Here is a 19,220-nt window from a genome sequence, read left to right as displayed (position 1 = left end):
TCTCCAACTCCTGAGCCTTCTCAGCTATCTTAAACAGAGAGAGGAAGGACTCAGGGGAGATGACATCATGGTGGCTGGGCTTTCTGTGGTTTCTGTGGTTTCACCCACAAAGAACAAGGAAAATAAGTAACTTTAAAGGGAGATTACACAATAAAGTAATAATTTAAAAATTTAAAAATTAAAATAAAAAGAAACGTAAATCCAAAAAAAAAAGCTATGAATTAAGCTAATGAATAAATGCTAATCTACTTTCTGACCCAGTAAAAGCAATAGATTCTAAAACACAGTTTGGATTTAATTCCATACCAACTTCCCACAATACAAACCCAAAAATGTGAATGGTTCAGTATCATTTAAGACAATTTTTTGCTAAAGAGTTTAAATGTTAAACATAAGACTGCCAGTGTTCCTTACAGTCTGTTTATAATTCGCTTTTTCATTCATTTAACTAATTGTTTTAAATATTCAAGCTATGTTGTTGGGGATTGTTAAATGCTAAGTTAAATTAATAATCCATCCATCCATTATTCAACCCGCTATATCCTAACTACGGGGTCATGGGGTAAACTAATAATAATAATCATAATAATGTTTTCCTCATGTACTGGTCCTAAACTCTGATAAACAGAGAGAGTGTGGGGCCAAGAATGGAATCCAGCTGTAAAACCTTAGCCAAAAGCATTAATGTAAGATACAAAGGAAAAAGACAGAAAATCTGAAGTTTAATGATGACCAAGAATTAAAAGTCAACCTGCAGGAAGCTACCGAAAGGAGCAGATAAGCTAAAAAATCTGGGATCCGTTGGTGCCGATGGTAAATTAGACGCAGAGATAACCCATACAGTGCAATGTGGATGGGATCGTTTGAAAAGGGCATCAGGAGTATTGTGTGTGTGAAGAATTAAGGTGCAGGTTAAAGGTAAGGTTTTAAGGCAGTCATAAGACCAGCAATGACCTATGGAGTTGAGACATGCTCAGTAGAGGGAGTGCAAGAGAAGAAGTCGAATGCAGCAGAAATGAGAATTTCGAGATGGATTTGTGGAGTTACCAAAAAAGGACAAAATAAGAAATGAGACAATCAGAGGTACAACAAAAGTGGGAATGAGATCTAATAAAGTACAGGAAATGAGGTTGAGGTAGCAAAGACATGTGATGAAGGGAAATATGGAAATGGAAGTACAGAGAAAGAAAAGTGAGGGAGGCTGTGGTGGAGGTGGATGGACAGACTTGAAGGAAAAGAGTCTGGCTAGGGAGGGGGTGCAGGACCAAGCTGTATGGAGAAGATTGGTCAAACATGTCAACTCTACATTAATGTGAGAAAAGATGAAGATAAAGAGGAAGATTGGTTTCCTCATAACTACAGAGACCTGCATTTAAATGATTCCTCTGTTCACTCATGAACCTTGACTGGAATGAGAAGGTTCACAAAATACAGTAAATGGATGGATAGATAAATAATAGTCCATATACTGAACCCACTTATTTCAAATATTTATGGTTGTGGGAAGTTTTTTCTGGCCAGACTGAGCATAAAACAGGAGGTGATATGGACGAGATTCAAGTCCAACACATATCTGCTTAATTATCCTCTGGAATTTAAAGCAATGCATTTAAAGGAAGATTGTGGAAAACACACATGCTGGAGATAACCAGGTCAAGATTTAAATAAACTTCTGGCAGCTGCAAGGCAGCAGAGTTAACCACTGCATCACCATGCCTCTCAATTTCACAATTACACATATTCGTCATCATTATCATGATTAAAACCAAAGCTTCCTCTAATTTTTTATACTGATGAGAGGATGTGAATAATGTAGGAGTTGATACTTACTGAAAATCCCCCTTGACGATTCCCCTGCCGAACCCCAACCATCATAAGTAGTTCAAAAGAGCAGCACAGTACCCAGAAAAAAGGTGCACCATGGTCACGCAGATGCACATCTTAAAGGGAACATAGATTAAAAGGTATCCTTAACTCAAAAATAAAATTAAAAAGTGTTCTGCCAATATGGAGTTCTTTTTCACGTTGTCTAACTCTATAGTTTCATTCAATGTACACTAACTGAAAAACACAGTGAAAATGAAGAATTGTTCAGTCTTGTGGGCTCCTTCAGCTGTTTGTATGTTGGAGAGAAGGCAGCGTTTATTTCTGTCACATTTCTTGTCTTAATGTGTCTGCCATGGTTATTGGGAGTTGTGATTGTCTGCATATTTCCATAAAACTCTTGACAGTCTGTTTTATTTAATTCATTGTCATGGGTTTAAGAGGCATCACAAAAATGATGTCAAATAAAGCCAAAGTCAAACATAGTAAAAGAAGAGACTGAGCATTAAGTTTGAATATTTCTTCTAAACTAAAAGTACAAAATAAAAGTAAAAAATAAAAAATTCCCAAGCAGGGAAGAGCCAGAAAAACAATGTTACATTGATTCAGATCTCAGGCTTTGTTTAATTTGCTTGACTATCTTTATAACTGTGATGTCAAGAGTCACATGGTGTGGGCATCACATGCTAGACAACAATGTAACATTGAAGCATTCCAAAACACCAAAATGGTGTCACCCTGACAAGCAAGCAAGCACAAAATGGAGGTCCCCATAAAAAACCAAACAAAGAATAGAGACAAGATGATGGCACCAAAATATTGGTAAAAATAAATAATAAATAAATAAACAAATCAATATTAATGCAATCCTTACACTGAAGATGGATGTGTTGTTTCCAGTAATACTGTAATTCTGAGAGAACACATTCCTAATGTGAATGCACCCCTTGCAGGGCACACTCTTTTGATGAATTGTTCCAAAACCTTTGCTTTGTAAGCTTTCAGATCCAAAAGCTACTGTCTAGACAACCAACTGACTTTTACCATACAACATGTGACGAGTAGGACACATTTAAAGCATTAATGATGAGCCCAAGACTTACAGTAGTAAAGTACAGTTAAATCAACACTCACCACCACGAGGAACTGTACATAAATCAGCAAATCCAATACCAAAAAGCCAAAGCAAGGCAAGGATCTTCATTCTCATAATGAAACTGAGTTTCGTACTTCAGTTGTTATAAAGTGATAACCCTGAAAAATATGAAAGAGAAGAATCACTGTATTAGATAAAAAAAAATAAACATGAAAGAAAATTAAAGTCTAAGTTTTTCTGAACTAAGGGTTAGCATATTTGAATACACGTCTTAGGTGTAGGACATTCCTTGTGTAGGACACTCCTCGAGTGCCCAGAAGTCTTTCTTCATTATATTGAGGTCCTAACTTTATCTTTCATCTTTCATTGACTGTCTCAGTAGCCTCTCCAGTCAGTCAACATTAAGCTCCCACTGAATAAAAGGGACTGTCAGCAATAAAAATGATCAAATACAATAATTACTGTTCATCTTTTACCTATAAATGTTATGTACAGAGTCAAAGAGGAAGTGAAAAAAAGTGTGAATCCAGGAAAACCAATGTTGACACACAGGACTGTTAAAGAGACTGGATCACAAGTACTCTTCACTAATCTACAAAATATTACTGACTGTAAATAGAAATACTGACTGTCTGATCCTGCTCAGTCTAATTAGCAGAGAACCAGCCTCAGCTACCTTAGAGGACTGATGTATTTCTTAATGTGCCTCTGATCCCTGGTCAATTTCCAGGTTAATGATAATTTTTCCTTTAAAATATTTAATTATATCTTTAAATGTGCTGGTATCTGGAAGGTTGTTGGTTCATGTCCCATTACTGTTAAAAGGGAACCTACTCTGTTGGGCCCTTGAGAAAGGCCCTTAATCTGAAAATTGCTCCTGGGGAGCTGTACAATGACTGACTCTGCACTCTGAACCCCAAAAGGTCAAGCAAACAGACCATTACTGCTTGGGAATTAGTCAAATATATCATCATCATCATTACCATTAGTTTTCTCCGTCAAACACTTTGTTGACTCACCTGGCACAAATCATAATGTAGCCAAATAAAAGAATATCTTATAAGCCAAAATGAACCACTGTGAATTATTATTATTATTATTTTCTTATAAGGAGAAAAAATAAAAGTCATTCATCCTGCTTGACAGATGCAAGAGCCTGCTTAAAAGAACTAGCTCCTAACGAGCACAACATAATTTCTCTTCTGGAAAAAGAAGCATTAAAACTAGACACAAAAATGCTTGCACTTGCAAGAGTAATAAATTAGAAGATACCGGTAGGTGCCTTTTAAAACTTTTCGGATGTTCTTTATTTTTCCCATGCTTTATTTTTGAATTAAAACTTAATTTTGTTTAATTTGTTTATTTTTATTGCTGTGGTGGTTACATCATTATGGCAGCATTTTGGGACATGATTTCCTCTTGAGACATTAATTCAGGCAAGATTTCCCAGCTTATTTTAGTCTAATTTATTGGTGATTGCTACCACATGACTGCTAGTGTCATGACGTGCTATGTCATCATTCATTTCAGTGTGCAGAGTACCCTAGTGTTTGAAAAATGACAGCAAAAAAATTACTTTACATGTGCTCTTGCTTGATTTTTGGTTTCCTGTTTTTTTTTTTTTTTAAGTAGTCTTTTCGTTTGGTTTTGTTCGCAATTCTCTTACACAAATCATTTGGACCTTTGCCACATTTACACTTTGCCACTTTCTTCTCTCTTTAATTTGAAATCACTTCATTCTTTCATGATCTTAACTTTCTCAAGGCCTTTATTTTGTTTATACTGCCAGTCAACCTGCTTATTACAGAAGCTAAATCCTTTGTTTCCTCCTTCCTAAATTTGTCTTTTTCTTTGGTTTTGTTTACAATCATCGTCGACAAATCATCATTTTGAGATGAGTCTTCTCTCTTTAAGTAGATATCCCTGTTTTCTTTGTTGATCCTAACTTTCTCTGGGACAAATATTTTGTTCTGGCTGTTTGTTGTAGAAGCTAAAATCCTGAGTGATTCCTAAATGAAAAGTGTGTTTTACTAAAAAAAAAAAATCTTAAAAGGAACAAAAAGTCATTAAAAAAAGATAAGGAAATTGCTTTCTGTCAGATTGTGATGGAACAGAGCACAGCAAATAATAGAAAACCGTTCTGGCATTTCTGTTGGTGCATTTCATAAACCTGACATTCCTTTCCTAAATATTTTGCAGGGAATCCCAGTAAAATTAGGGATTTTAAAAATTAAGAGGGCTAGTTTTTCATCAATAACCAATAATCTTGAGCAGTGAACAGTCACATGGAATAGTCCTTATAATATCTGTCCTAGGGCATAAGTCACTACATTGGACTACAGCAATGTAGCAAACCATCACCAATGTACCTTTGTGTCTGCAGATTCTGACAAGAACTTTTTTAAGGTATCTGATTCTCCTGTTAGAAAGAAGCAACGTCAGGAATCAAATATTAAAGCAGCGGTTCTCAAAATGTGGGGCGAAGCTGTACAAGGGGTGGTGTCGAATAAATGAACAAGACATCAAAATAATTTTTTTACATTTTTATTTCAAATTTAAATTTGCAAGCATGTAATCAAAACGAATGCACTATAACTAAAATTAAAATAAAACATTTCTAAGGCATAGATCTAATGATTAACTGACGAGTGGCGCCGCTGCTGCTGTTGCTTTTATAGTCGTGTATTTTCAATCCAGAAAGTTCAAGACTTATCGGTATCTGTCACGAACATTTGGGTTAAAAGTAGATCAGGCGATAATGCGGTGCGACTGCACTACATTGGCAGTGTAGCCAATATCGCCAAATTGAGTTAAATAATTTACTGCGTATTCGGTTATTTTCATGATACAACTAACAGCGGTATAATATTTGTCGGACGAAAATATATTCGTCTTGTGCAGATTGACTTCATCAGTGTCCTCGTTTACGAGATTTTAAAAAATTAAAGCATATTTAATTGTTTCTTTACATAAAAAAATAATTAAATGAGAATAAATAATTTATTCTTTGTTTTTGGGATTAGAATTACTACCAAAAACCACACAAGGCATTTTAACAGTTATTAAAGCACTTAAAAAAATGCAAATATTTCATCGAAGTTAACCGACACTGCACGAGTATCATACCTTTGCTAGTTGTATCATGGGTTATTCTCATCTATCTTATATTATGCAGGGGGCGCAGAATTATTCCAGGTAGAAAATGGGGCGCAAAATACAAAAGTTTGAGAACCGTTGTATTAAAGTATAGTCAGGACCATAAGTCATTTTGTGACTTTATCATTACCTTTATGACTTTGGCAGCAGACTCACTTTGAAATATTTCAACTCATGTAACATTTGTTCATAGTGTGTTATTTGAAGAAATTATAAATGAACTTGCAAGTTATAAAAAATTTGCTTACTGGTTCGAAAGGTTCACTGTATGATGTAATTTGTTTGATTCTTTAACTGGCACTAATTCATTTGACTTTCACTGTAAATTCAGTTTTTATGATTTGTTTCCCCTCATCACAACACGTGGCTGACCGAGACATAATGTCTGACGTCTTTTTGCTTCAGCTATTTCAAAAAGAGGTTGGATATCAACAAGTAACCAACAATTAATGGAAAGAATTATTAAGGGAAAGACTGAGCAACACTTGACAAGAACAGGAGTTTTACTGAATAGTTAGCAAGGGTTCAGAAGGGGGAGGTTGTGTTTTACCAACATGCTGGAATTCTACGAGGAGACAACAAAAGGATACGATTAAAGTGGAGCTTATGATATTATTTATCTGAACTTTCAGAAAGCATTTGATAAGGTGCCGCATGAGAGATTGGGCATTAAATCAAAAGAAGTGGGAGTTCAGGGTGATGTTTGTAGATGGGTGCAGAATTGGCACAGACACAGGAAGCAGAGGGTGATGGTAAATGTGACCCTATTAGAATTGGCTAAGTGGTGTTCCACAGGGGCCAGTGCTTAGGCCGCTGCTATTTTTAATATATATAAATTATTTATATAAGAGTATAAACAACAAGTTGGTTAAGTTTGCAGATGATACCAACATAGTTGGATCAGCAGATGATTTGGAATCTGTCATATCATTACAGAAGAACTTGGATAGCATAAAGTCTTGGGCAGATTTGTAGCAGATGAAATTTAATGTCAGTAAATGTAAAGTATTACACATAGGAAGTAAAAATGGTAGGTTTGAATACACAATGGGCTGAAGGAAAATCAAGAGTACACCTTATGAGAAGGATTTTGGAGCCTTAGTGGGCTCTAAGCTATCGACTTCCCGACAGTGTTCAGAAGCCATTAAGAAGGCTAACAGAATGTCAGGTTATATAGCGCCTTGATGTGTGGAGTACAAGTCACAGGAAGTTCACCTCAACCTTTATAACACACTAGTGAGGCCTCATCTGGAGTACTGTGTGCAGTTTGGGTCTCCAGGTTACAAAAAGGACATAGCAGGACTAGAAAAGGTCCAGAGAAGAGCGACTAGGCTGATTCCAGGGCTACAGGGGATGAATTATGAGGAAAGATTAAAAGAGTTGAGCCTTAACAGTTTAAGCAAAAGAAGATAAAGATGAGACATTATTTAAGTGTTTAAAATTATGAAAGGAATTACTCCAGTGGATCGAGACTGTTATTTTAAAATGAGTTCATCAAGAACATGGGGACACAGTTGGAAACTTGTTAAGGGTAAATTTCAAACAAACATTGGGAAGTTTTTCTTTACACAAAGAACGATAGACACTTGGAATAAGCTACCAAGTAGTGTGGTAGACAGTAAGACTTTAGGGACTTTCAAAACTCAACTTGATGTTTTTTGGAAGAATTAAGTAGATAGGACTGGTGAGCTTTGTTGGGTTGAATGGCCTGTTCTTGTGTAGACTGTTCTAATGTTCTAAAAACAAAATTTTGCTTTACTTTGATTTTGACTCCTGCTTTTTATCCTGGTTTTTGAGTGTGTCTGTTTCCTTGGTTTTGTTTGCAGTTCTCTTATTTGAATCATTACCAAACACTTCCCTTTATCTGCACTTTAGACTCCTTTCTCCTTTTAATTAGAAAATCAATCTTTTCTTTGCTGATGTTGAGTTTGCACATTCTCACTGTGTGTGCTTTGTCAGTTTTTATTTCTTTTTTTCTATAGATGTGAGCATTATGTTGGCTGGCATCTTGTAATTGCCCTGCTGTGTGGGTGCGTGCCCTGTAATAAATGGGCAGTCTTTCCAAGGTTGGTTCGTATGTTTCATTTGCTCCTACTGGTGCTAGGATGCAATACGATGGATATTTTACATTTTTTAATGTAAGTGTGTGCACTCTGAGACTGTTTTCCACAAAGAGCGCTATATAGGAAAACAAGGTTTGCCCAAAAAAACATTTTATATTTTGGTGAAGAATAACAATTCTGAGGTAAAATCTGAAAAGCTGCTTACTGTTGTACAACAATTCTAATCCTATATGTCATTGTCCATCAATTTATATTAATTTACTCTCTCAGATTTCCATTCTTTTAAACCTGTGGCAAAAGATTTGGGAGTGATAATGAACATATTGAAGATATTGATATTAAAGATGTGGCCACAAGAGGAGGATTCAGGCTGGTGTAAACAGGAGAGGTTTTCACTGGTGCAGAGTTGCTGAAAGTCAGCAAGATTATGAGAACAGAGAAGTGCAGGTAATACATCAAGTCATTCTAAACATTTTGATCATAAATTTCGAGACAGAAAAAAAACTGCGTTGCAAAGTTTTCTGGATGACTGTTATGGTGTGAAATTTTGCATACAAATTAATAAATATTTTCTATGTCTTTATTTAAGCAATGTAATATTAGTATTTCATTAGTGAGAAGCATTCATGTTTACCCCCTAGGTCTAAGTCAGGACAGTGAATTTTACGACAGGGTTGGGAGATGTGCCACAAACAAGTTTGGCCAATATTTCTCTTCTTGAGTCTCTCAGTCAACCCCCACAAGAAAGCCAGACTGCGTAACTGCCAAGCTTTACCTAAACATATGGTTTGGAGGGCAGGTGTGAAGGTATTCTCTGTCCCATTGGCCTGAAGTGTGGCTGTTTGGAACTGTCTTGTATCAGAAACCTTTAAGTACCATGACGCCTTATTGGCTGTAGAGGTTGGACAGAAAACCTATAAATTTGCTTGCTTTACCTCACCCTCTCTCTCTTACCAAACTGATGAAAGAGCATCTCACACACCATTAACTAAAAAGGACAACACAATGAAGAGCACAGCTCAGCAGGCATATTGAGATAGGCAATGCGGCCTGTTCTGAAGAAAGCTGACCACAAATGACGCCTTAACTAGAAACATTTAAGTAACTACAAGTCTGTGTGCCGCCTGAAACTACACATCAGCATTTATCATGTTGTATGGTTGCCAATATTCAAATGTTCTTTGCGTATTGTTATTATTTATGAATATTATCTGTAATACATTATTTAAAGTGTAACTTAACTCCTGCTTGTCTTTTACTACACCTAATTGCCTGAGGTTATAAATGTAGAAGGGAAGGTGGGAAGAGGTAATATGGTACAATACCTTAGAAACAGTGGTAAGTCTATGACAGTTAAGGCATTCTGACAAAGGCTACATATTAATAATACAAAAGCGGAAAGTAGAGTAAAATATTACCTACCAAGACAATGACATTTTGTAAAATGAATCGACCCAATCTGTATTGGTGCAAACTGAAAACCTGACTTCTCCAACTCATGTGTGTGAATTCTTCATTCCAAACGGAGTGCAGATTCCACTTGTCAGGCACACAAAACCGCCGCATTCACTGCAGCAGTGTATTGTCACACACGTGCACTATTCAACGTCTATTCTGATTAAAGCAGACATAAAAACGAGTAGCCACATAGACGTGCTAAAGACAAGCCTAGCTGCCCAGAGAGTGAAAACATTTAGAAAGCAGTGAAAAATGATGACATTTTTGTACATGTAGATCTTGAGAAAACTTAAGTGCAGCCCCAGTGAGTTAACAAGTGAGGCTGTTGGTTTGTTTGTTTGATCAGATTAGCAATTTAGATGAGATGAATTTGCAGTTGTAATATTTAAACTGGCATCTGGCTTATATCTGTGTTATTTTAAGAAGGTGAGAGGCAGAGTAACTCTTGGGAATCAATTGCTTTGCCAAGCTAGGGAGGTGTCTTATGGATCACAATGTTAAATTGGTGTTGATCTATCCAGCAGGCATTACATCAGAGTAGAAGTTGTCAATCATTGTTCTCTTTATTTTAATTATTTATTGCTTCTTGAATTACTGTGAACTCTCTCATCGCAAAAGATAGAATATTTAGGTGTTTATTTTTTTATTTTTTTTAATTATTCACTGAAAACCCCTTGTGAACCCCTACCTTCTTCTTCTTTCGGCTGCTCCCATTTAAGGTTCGCCATAGTGGATCTCCAGCTCCATCTATCTCTGTCTTTTACATCATTTTCTGCCACACTGACTGCCTTCATATCCTCCCTCACCACATCCATACATCTCCTCTTTGGCCTTCCTTTTTTCCTCTAGCCTGGCTGTTCCATCCTCAACATTCTTTCCCTGATGTACCCCTCATCTCTCCTCTGCATGTGCCCAAATCATCTGAATCTAGCCTCTATCCCTTGGTCACCAGACTGTCATACCTGTGTTGTCCCCCTAATATCCCCCTAATATACTCATTCCTAATCCTGTTTGCCCTCGTTACTCCAATCGAGAATCATAACATCTTCAACTCCGTCACTTCCAGCTCTGCCTCCTGTCTTTTCGTCAGAGCCACCAAACCATACAACATAGCTGGTCTCAGTATCATTTTATAGATCTACCCTTTCACTGATTGAAACACAGCTGAAGTGGTATGGGAGAGAGCTAGGAAGATGATTGGTGTGACATCAGGACAGAGATGGTGAAACTTGGTGGTGGAATGAGGAAGTACGAGATAGCATAAAGAGGAAGAGGTTAGGGAAAAAGAATTGAGATAACCAAACAGATGACTCAAAGCAGACAGGTATACATAGAGAAGACTCACAAGGTGAAGAGAAAGGTGGTGAAGGATAAAGAAAAGGTGTATGTCGAGCTTTATGAGAAGCTGGACATAAAGGAAGGAGAAAAGCACTTATACCAAGTCACCAGACAGAGGGGCCGAGCAGAGAAGGACGTGCTTGTGGCTGGGGTGATAAAGGATGCAGATGCTAAATTGCTGACAACCAGGAAGAGTGTGTTGAAAAGGTGGAAAGAGTACTTTGAAGATCTTATGAATATAGAAAATGAGAGGAGTGTAGATTGGATAAAGTGAAGATAGTAAATCACGAAGTACCGGAGATCAACAAGGCTGAAGTGAGGGAAACTATGGAGAGGATGAAAAGTAGAAAAGCTGTTGGCCTGGATGATATATTAGTGTAGGCATGGAGATGTTTAGGTGAGCTGGCCATAGAGTATCTGACTAGATTGTTTACCAAAATCTTGAAGAGCGAGAAGATGCCTGAGAAGTGGAGATGAAATGTATTCATACCAATTTTCAAGAATAAGGGAGATGTGCAGAGTTTAAGAGGAGTGGTTCATCTTCAGTTCAGCCTCGACATATTAGCCTCAACTGGCCTTCAGGAGAAAGCACACCCTCTGTACTTGTCTTCTGTGTGATTGTCCTTTTAAAATCAGGAACTCATAAGTACTTCACAAATCTGTTACCACCTAGTCATGGTTATTTACTCTATGGAGCCTGTTACAGATCTAAACAAATAAAAGGTTCTTTCCAGAACCTTCATGTGGATGGGTCTAAAGGGAATCAATGTCTTCCTAACATACTGGTGCCATATATTACAGGACACCTTTAAAGGTCTTGTAGAGTTCATGCCTTGGTGGGTCAGAGCTGTTTTGGTAGCACACAGAGAAGCAACAGCATTATTAGGCAGGCAGTCACAATGTTGTAGCTTATCAGTGCATATTAAAAACAGTATGGTGTATGTTCTTCCAGACATGGTCTTTTAAAATGTAAGATCTTGTATGTGTAATGGTATGACATCTTGGACCACTGAGGAAACATGCAGGTGAGTGTTTTTGGGTGGCAGTTCAATCCATGCTGGAGAGCTAAAAAGTGTGGCAGGGTGGACTGCAAGAGAAGAAAAAGCATGGGGTCCAGTGTGAAAGAGGAGTAGTCATAGGCAGCAGATGGCATCTCCTGTGGTCTGCATTGGGTGGTTTGTAGGGTTTGTCACAACATGCTAAACAAAGTGTCCTTTCACTGCCCATTAACTGATGTTGGTGTCTGCATTAGTCCTTCCCCCAACATCTGGTGTTGTTACAATTTTTTTCTTATTTCGGTGTTATAGTATTATTTAATTTAAGACTGAATACACCAACTGTTGTCTAGAGAGTGAAGTATATCACTACAGTTGGCAGATTTATTCTGAATGAATTTGTTTAAATAAATCATGTCAGCATCCACCTGTGCTTCAGAGCCATACATCACCCTGAGGCTAAGTATGGTCAGACCTGGCCAACACTTTTGATGGGAGACCATCTAAGAAAAACTTGGGTGGTTGCTGGAAGAGGCTTTTAATGATGCCAGCAGGGGACACTTAGCCTGTGGTCTGTGTGTGGATCCCAATGCCCCAGTACATTGACGGGGACACTGTGCTGTAAAAATGGCACTGTCCTTCAGAAAAACACATAAAACCAAGGTCCTCACTCTCTCTAGTCAAAAAAGGTCCCTGGACATCCTTCATAAAGAGTACACTCTTAAAATAAAGGTGCCAGAGTGGTTCTTGGTCCAATTCTGCCGGCACCTTGTGTGTGAGGCACGAATGAAGAACGATCCCATAAAGAGACTCATTTCTGCACACACTTCAGTCGCGCAAGACCCACATTTAACATCACCGCTTACAGTAGCGCTCGGGTCTTTAGTGGGTGGGAGGGTAAAGCGGTAGACCTGAAGGGGAGACTAATATGAAACGCACGTAGTCAGTTACTTACAAACCCACTATGTTAAAACAGTAAGACTGCGACACTAAACCCAATAAATAAGTATTTTATATAGTGAAAAAAATAATCGATGTACCGATTCAATAGTCAATGTACCGACAATAAAAAAACAATGAAATAAAGTTGTATAAAGAGCATAATGATCCAATTACATATAAACTGAGGTAAATAGCGAGAGAGAGTAGTGAATAAATTAATACATTGTTTTATTAGGATGTGTGAGTGCTACACAATGGCGTGCCTGCAGGGCTGGCCTCTATCTTGCGCTCGACGTTGCCGAGATGGTCTCCGGTGCTATCTCGACAACATCGAGAAATCGATGGTCGCCTATTAACGTCATACGCTCTTAATTAGTTCCTTTTTTCTAAACCTGACGTTTTCTGTTCAAGGTTGACGAAAGCTGCAGCATATCATGGGAGCACTGAGCATAATAAGGCAGACATTAAAGAAGTTTGAGCAAATCTCACTCAGGCACGCACACACACTCGCACAATATAATTTAATCCCTCGTGTACTTTTTAATTATTTTACTTTATTTATTTCTTCATTTTTTGAATGTGCATGGGAGCAATCCCTAAGCATACTCGAGGAGAGGTGCTCTGAATTCACACATTGCTATTGCTGCGGTCTGAATCTGAATTTGGGGCTTCAGACTGCTAACTGATGGCGCTACGTCCATCTACAGGGTCACGGGGGTCTGCTGGAGCAAATATCAGCCAACACAGGGCGCAAGGCAGGAAACAAACTCCGGGCAGGGCGCCAGCCCACCGCAGGGCACGAACACACACACAGACCAAACACACACTATGGACAATTTAGAATCTCCAATGCACCTAACCTGAATGTCTTTGGACCCTGGAAACCCATGCAGACACGGGGAGAAAATGCAAACTCCACGCAGGGAGGACCCGGGAAGCAAACCCGGGTCTCCTAACTGCGAGGCAGCCACGTGTCACAGTAAAACAATAAAAGTAAAAAAAAAAAAAAGATAAATTATAGTAACCTGACAGATAACACAAGGCGCTTGTGTAATTGTAATGGTCTAACGATCATAAAATTAAAGTTACTTACTGTACGCCGGCAGCTGTTCTTGCACATCTGAAGCCTGTTTGTCACTTCAGTGCTCCGCCGATTTTATATAGTTGCTTCCCTGCAGGTAGAGGCTGGCTTTACGATCTCTTCACACACACACACACCAAAACCCACGCACGCGCGCACACACTCATACTTGGCACAAACTCGATGTGATCGTGTGAAAGTTCGGTTGGCTCTTGTTTAAGGAAAGGGTCCACTGAAAACATCAGCAATTGAGAAAATTAGAAAGCGGACAGAAAAGAAGGCATAAGAGGTCGCAAATCAGACGCGTTCATTAACTTCCCTTTGAGTTTGTATGTTCTGGCAGATGAAGTTTATTACAGTATATTGTGCATAAGGCAGGGATCTGTGCTCGCATACACCACAGAAACACGACATTGACCTTCATTTGATGTTTTGTATTTTCGGCAGTAAACACCAGTCTATTGGGGTTGTCCAAACAGTTAAGGACTTTTCTCGGGTATGAGTCTGGGTAAGTGTCTCCAGGCGCCTGATGCAATTTGTGGTGCCTATTTTGAATTTTAAATCTTTCTGTATAAAAAACATCTAATAAATTAAAAATTAAGTAAGTTAGGGACTATAGTAGAATGACAGGTGGCAGAGTGGTTAGTGCTGCTGGGTTTGAACCCCAAATCTTGTCAATGTCTGTGCAGATTGCATGCTCTCCACAAATCTGCATATTTAATCCTTTGTTCTTCCCACATCCTCAGGGACATTCAGGTCAGCTACTTTGGAAATTAACCCTACGTGAGCGTATGCATGGGTATGTGTAATAGATGGACCCTACAATACACAGGCACCTTGCCCAAGTCTGATTCCTGCCTTGGATCTAGTGTTGCCAGGACATGCTCCCTCTCCCGTGACCTGAATTGGATTAAGATAGTTTGAGAAGGATATGTTAGGTTAACATATGTTAGGATCCCATAATGGCACATGGAAATTCCTCAGCCCAACAGTGTGTTTAACTGCCATTATCCCACCATTTTGAATTTAATTGTCCAAGGGCACTGAGAAAAATAATGCGCCAAAATAACCAGACCAGCAGGTGGCAGCAGATAAATAATGTTTGGGACAAAACCTTTTTTCCTTGATTTTCCCTTCTACTCCACAATTTAAAATTACAAATCAAACAAATCAGATATGATTAAAGTGCACATTGCAGCTTCTTTTTAACGGAATTTCTATACATATCAATCACAGCATTTAGAAATAACAATAATTTTCCTTCATGGTCCGACCATTTCAGGGCACCATAATGTTTAGGACAATTGACATCACAGGTGTTTGATTCCTCAGGTGGGTCTCATTGCTTCATAAGATACCTCGGCTTGCTTCTGCCTATTGGAGTCTGTAGTTGCCATTGTTCAAGATGAAGACAAGAGCTGTGCCAATGAAAGTCAAAGAAGCCAGTATGAGGCTGAAAACCAAGAATAAAATCATTAGTGTCATCGGTAAAACCTTAGGATGACCTAAAGCCACAGCCCGCTGTTCTTACTTTCCCCACCCCCGACAACGCGGAGCGGTTTTGGGAAATCTGCGGCCTCTCCGCCGGGCTCTTCGGAATGCAGGCGCCCCGATGACACCGGCTCCTGCCAGGATTGGTCTGGTAAACGCTAGATCCCTGTCAAATAAAACTTTTATTCTTAAGGATTTCTTCATCTCCAATGGACTGGATTTTCTTTGTGTGACGGAGACTTGGTTGAATGTTGGTGAGTCCAGCGTTTTCTCGGAGCTTTTACCTTCGGACTGTGCTTACTTATTATTCTCCTCGGACATCAGGCCGAGAAGGAGGAATTGCAACTGTTTTTCTTAATAAATATAGATGTAAGCAGCTTTCTTGATCATCCCCTCCTTCTAGCTTTGAACTGAGTTTATTTGAGCTAGGTTGCTCGCTCCCAGTGTTGTTTGCTGTGATTTATCGGCCTCCTAAATATAACAAGGACTTTCTCAATGATTTCTCTGACTTAATGGCTGAAATTGTGCCTAAATATGATCGAGTCCTTATTCTTGGAGATTTTAATATACATGTATGCTGTCCTGATAAACCGATGGTGAAGGACTTTCTTCTAAGTCTAATTGACTCTTTTAGTTTTATGCAGTGGGTGTCTGGACTGACGCATGAACTTGGGCATACGGTGGATCTTGTCCTATCGCTCGGCTTTTCTGTGGCGAATTTGACAATTTTGGACGCAGTGTTTTCAGATCATAAGCCTGTAATATTTGACATCACCTTGCCTTGTAAAGCTGGTAAACCCCGTGCTTCTGCGCGGCGCTGTCGTGTCATTAATCCATCCACTGCTGTACATTTTTCTGCTTTAAGTCAATGTGATCTTCCTGAATCTGCGTCCTCCGATACGCTCCTGGTTTCATTCAACCTGCCGAAAAATGAAATCCGAGCCCTGGTTGAATGACACAACTCGTGCTGTCAGACGCGAGTGCCGAAAAGCTGAGCGCAAGTGGAGAAAGGACAATTTGCATGTATCGTTTCAAGTATTGAAAGACTGCTGGCGGCATTATCAGTTTATTGTGAAAGATGCCAAAAGAGCGTACATGTCAAATGTTATTCTGTCAAACTGTCACAAGCCACGTGTGTTATTTGACACTATAGATAGGGTTTTAAATGCTCCACAGAATGCCTGTATGGAACCCTCTTTTGAGACATGTGAGAAATTTTTGCACTTTTTTGTGGATAAGGTGAATAATGTTAGGGCTCATATACCTCTCACTGTTTATAACCCCTTAGCCGTTCTCCCCTGCTCTGCTGTTTTTTTATCAGTTTGAGCCGGTGACTCTATCTTGTCTATATGAGATTGTTGGTCAATTGAAGCCCTCAGGTTCTCCTTTTGATGTTGTCCCACCTTCTCTTTTTAAAGAGATTATTTCTGTTTTAGGGCCATATGTTCTTGCTATTATCAATAGTAGCCTTTACTCAGGCGTAGTTCCTAATTTGTTTAAACATGCCATAGTCCAACCATTGGTCAAAAAACCAAGCCTAGATCCCACTGTACTAGTCAATTTTAGACCGATTTCCAAGCTTCCATTTCTCTCCAAAATTTTGGAGAGAAGTGTGTATAATAAATTGAAAGCCTTTTTAGATGAAAGTGATGTGCTAGAAGTGTTTCAATCTGGTTTCAAGCCATTTCACAGTACTGAAACCGCATTACTGAAGGTTTTTAATGACATCCTTTTGGCAACAGACTCAGGGGATTATGTGATTTTAGTTCTGCTTCATTTAACAGCTGCCTTTGATACTATAGATCATTGTATTTTATTATCTCGTCTGGAGCACTGTGTGGGCATTCGTGGTAATGCCTTGGCGTGGTTTAAATCATATTTGACTCAAAGAACTTTTTCAGTGAGGCTAGATGAATTTAGATCTTCCTCTGCTTCACTATCGTGTGGGGTTCTGCAACAACAACAACATTTATTTATATAGCACATTTTCACACAAACAGTAGCTCAAAGTGCTTTACATAATAAAGAATAGAAAAATAAAAAAGACAATAAGAAAACAAAATAAATCAACATTAATTAACATCGAATAAGAGTAAGGTCCAATGGCCAGGGGGGACAGAAAAAACAAAACAAAACAAAAAAAAAAAATCTCAACACGGCTGGTGAAAAAAATAAAATCTGTAGGGATTCCAGACCATGAGACCGCCCAGTCCCCTCTGGGCGCAAGGCTCCATACTTGGTCCTTTGCTGTTTTCTTTGTATCTCCTACCTCTTGGCTCTATTCTTAGAAAGCATAAAATTGCTTTCCATTGTTATGCAGATGATACTCAGGTTTATGTACCCCTCAAACGCAAGGATGCTTACTCTATACAAACGTTGGTTATGTGCCTAGAAGAGGTGAAAGCTTGGATGGCAGTGAACTTTTTAAATTTTAATGAAAATAAGACGGAGGTTACAGTTTTTGGTCCTGGGGGCACCAGTGGGTCTATTTCTACTTCTGCTCCTGTTGATTTGGGTCCCCTTGCACAATATGGTACACCTGTTATTACAAATTTGGGTTTTAGGATAGATGAGAATTTTAGACTGGACGGTCAGATCAGTGCGGTGGTGAAATCTGTTTTTTTTCAGCTAAGACGTTTGGCGAAGATAAAAAACATTCTTTCCAAAGATCAATTTACAACAGTAATCCACACCTTCATTACAACCCAACTGGACTATTTTAATTTGTTGTATGTTGGTGTTAGCCAGTCTACTCTGTCTCGGCAGCAGCTGGTGCAAAATGCTGCTGCACGCCTTTTAACTGGCACGCGAAAGAGTGAGCACATTACTCCTGTATTATCCTCACTGCACTGGCTACCTGTTCAGTTTAGAGTTCATTTTAAGATTCTTTTATTCGTTTTTAAGTCCGTGCTCCGCCCTACCTCGCTGAGCTGCTGCATATGCACTCTCCTTCCCGCTCACTCAGATCAGCTGGTCGGCTGCTTCTGGATGTGCCTAGGACTCGGCAAAAGCTCAGGGGGATAGGGCTTTTTCCGTTGTGGCTCCAAGGCTCTGGAATTCACTGCCGATCCACATTAGACAGGCCTCCTCACTGCCCATTTTTAAGTCTGCTCTTAAGACTTACCTTTTTGGTTTGGCATTTGATCCTGTGTGAGCAGTTGATTTTACTCTGTGTAAACTCTGTTTAGTTGTTTTCACTATGTTTTAATTTATTTTATTTATTGTATTTTATCTACTTATTTATTAGTTTGTTTTATTTAAAACTAATTTTAGTCTATGTTCAGCACATTGGTCAGCGGCTGTTATAGGTAAAGTGCTTTATAAATAAAGTTGACTTGACTTGACTAAAGCAACTGTCTGGAATATCATTAAGATGAAATGGAAAAAAAATGCCTTTGAACCAAACATTATGGAGGGCACAGTTTTTTTTTTTTGCTTTGGTCAGGTCGGTGGCACCTAGTAGCGTAAGAAGGAATAAGAGACTGGTTGGTTTGGGGGGCTACCATAGAGACCCATAGCTACACAGGTTTACCCAGCAAAAAAGTCAATTCTCTGGAACAGTCCTCAAATTACCTCACCATTTATTACTTACTTAAAGGAAGGTGAAATGCTTGGAAAGTATACACTTAGCTTGTTTTCATTATACTGGAAAGTAAATATAGCTGAAAGAAGCCTATTGAGTAACAGTAACATGCATTATTCTCTTTAGCAGTAGTTGTCTTTTATATGATTGATAGATACTTTATTAATCCCAAAGGGAAATTCACATACTCCAG

At 38.7% G+C, this 19,220-nt stretch overlaps 1 protein-coding gene across 1 annotated transcript in view; it reads right to left on the bottom strand.

Moving 5' to 3' along the window:
- LOC120533182 overlaps positions 1–14,065 on the bottom strand; it is a 74,578-nt gene extending 60,513 nt beyond the window's left edge. The window contains exons 1-2 of the mRNA XM_039759913.1: positions 13,966–14,065; positions 2,959–3,078 (exon numbers count right to left, since the gene is read on the bottom strand). Coding sequence (XP_039615847.1) covers positions 2,959–3,034 — 76 coding nt within the window. The 5' untranslated portion in view covers positions 3,035–3,078; positions 13,966–14,065. The remainder of the gene's footprint in view (positions 1–2,958; positions 3,079–13,965) is intronic.
- Positions 14,066–19,220: the final 5,155 nt, after the last annotated feature.

This window comes from Polypterus senegalus, chromosome 8 (genome assembly GCF_016835505.1).
Source record: "Polypterus senegalus isolate Bchr_013 chromosome 8, ASM1683550v1, whole genome shotgun sequence".
In the NCBI taxonomy this organism is placed as follows: Eukaryota; Metazoa; Chordata; class Cladistia; order Polypteriformes; family Polypteridae; genus Polypterus; species Polypterus senegalus.
Note: the sequence above shows the minus strand (reverse complement) of the source record. Positions and strands in the feature narration are given on the sequence as shown.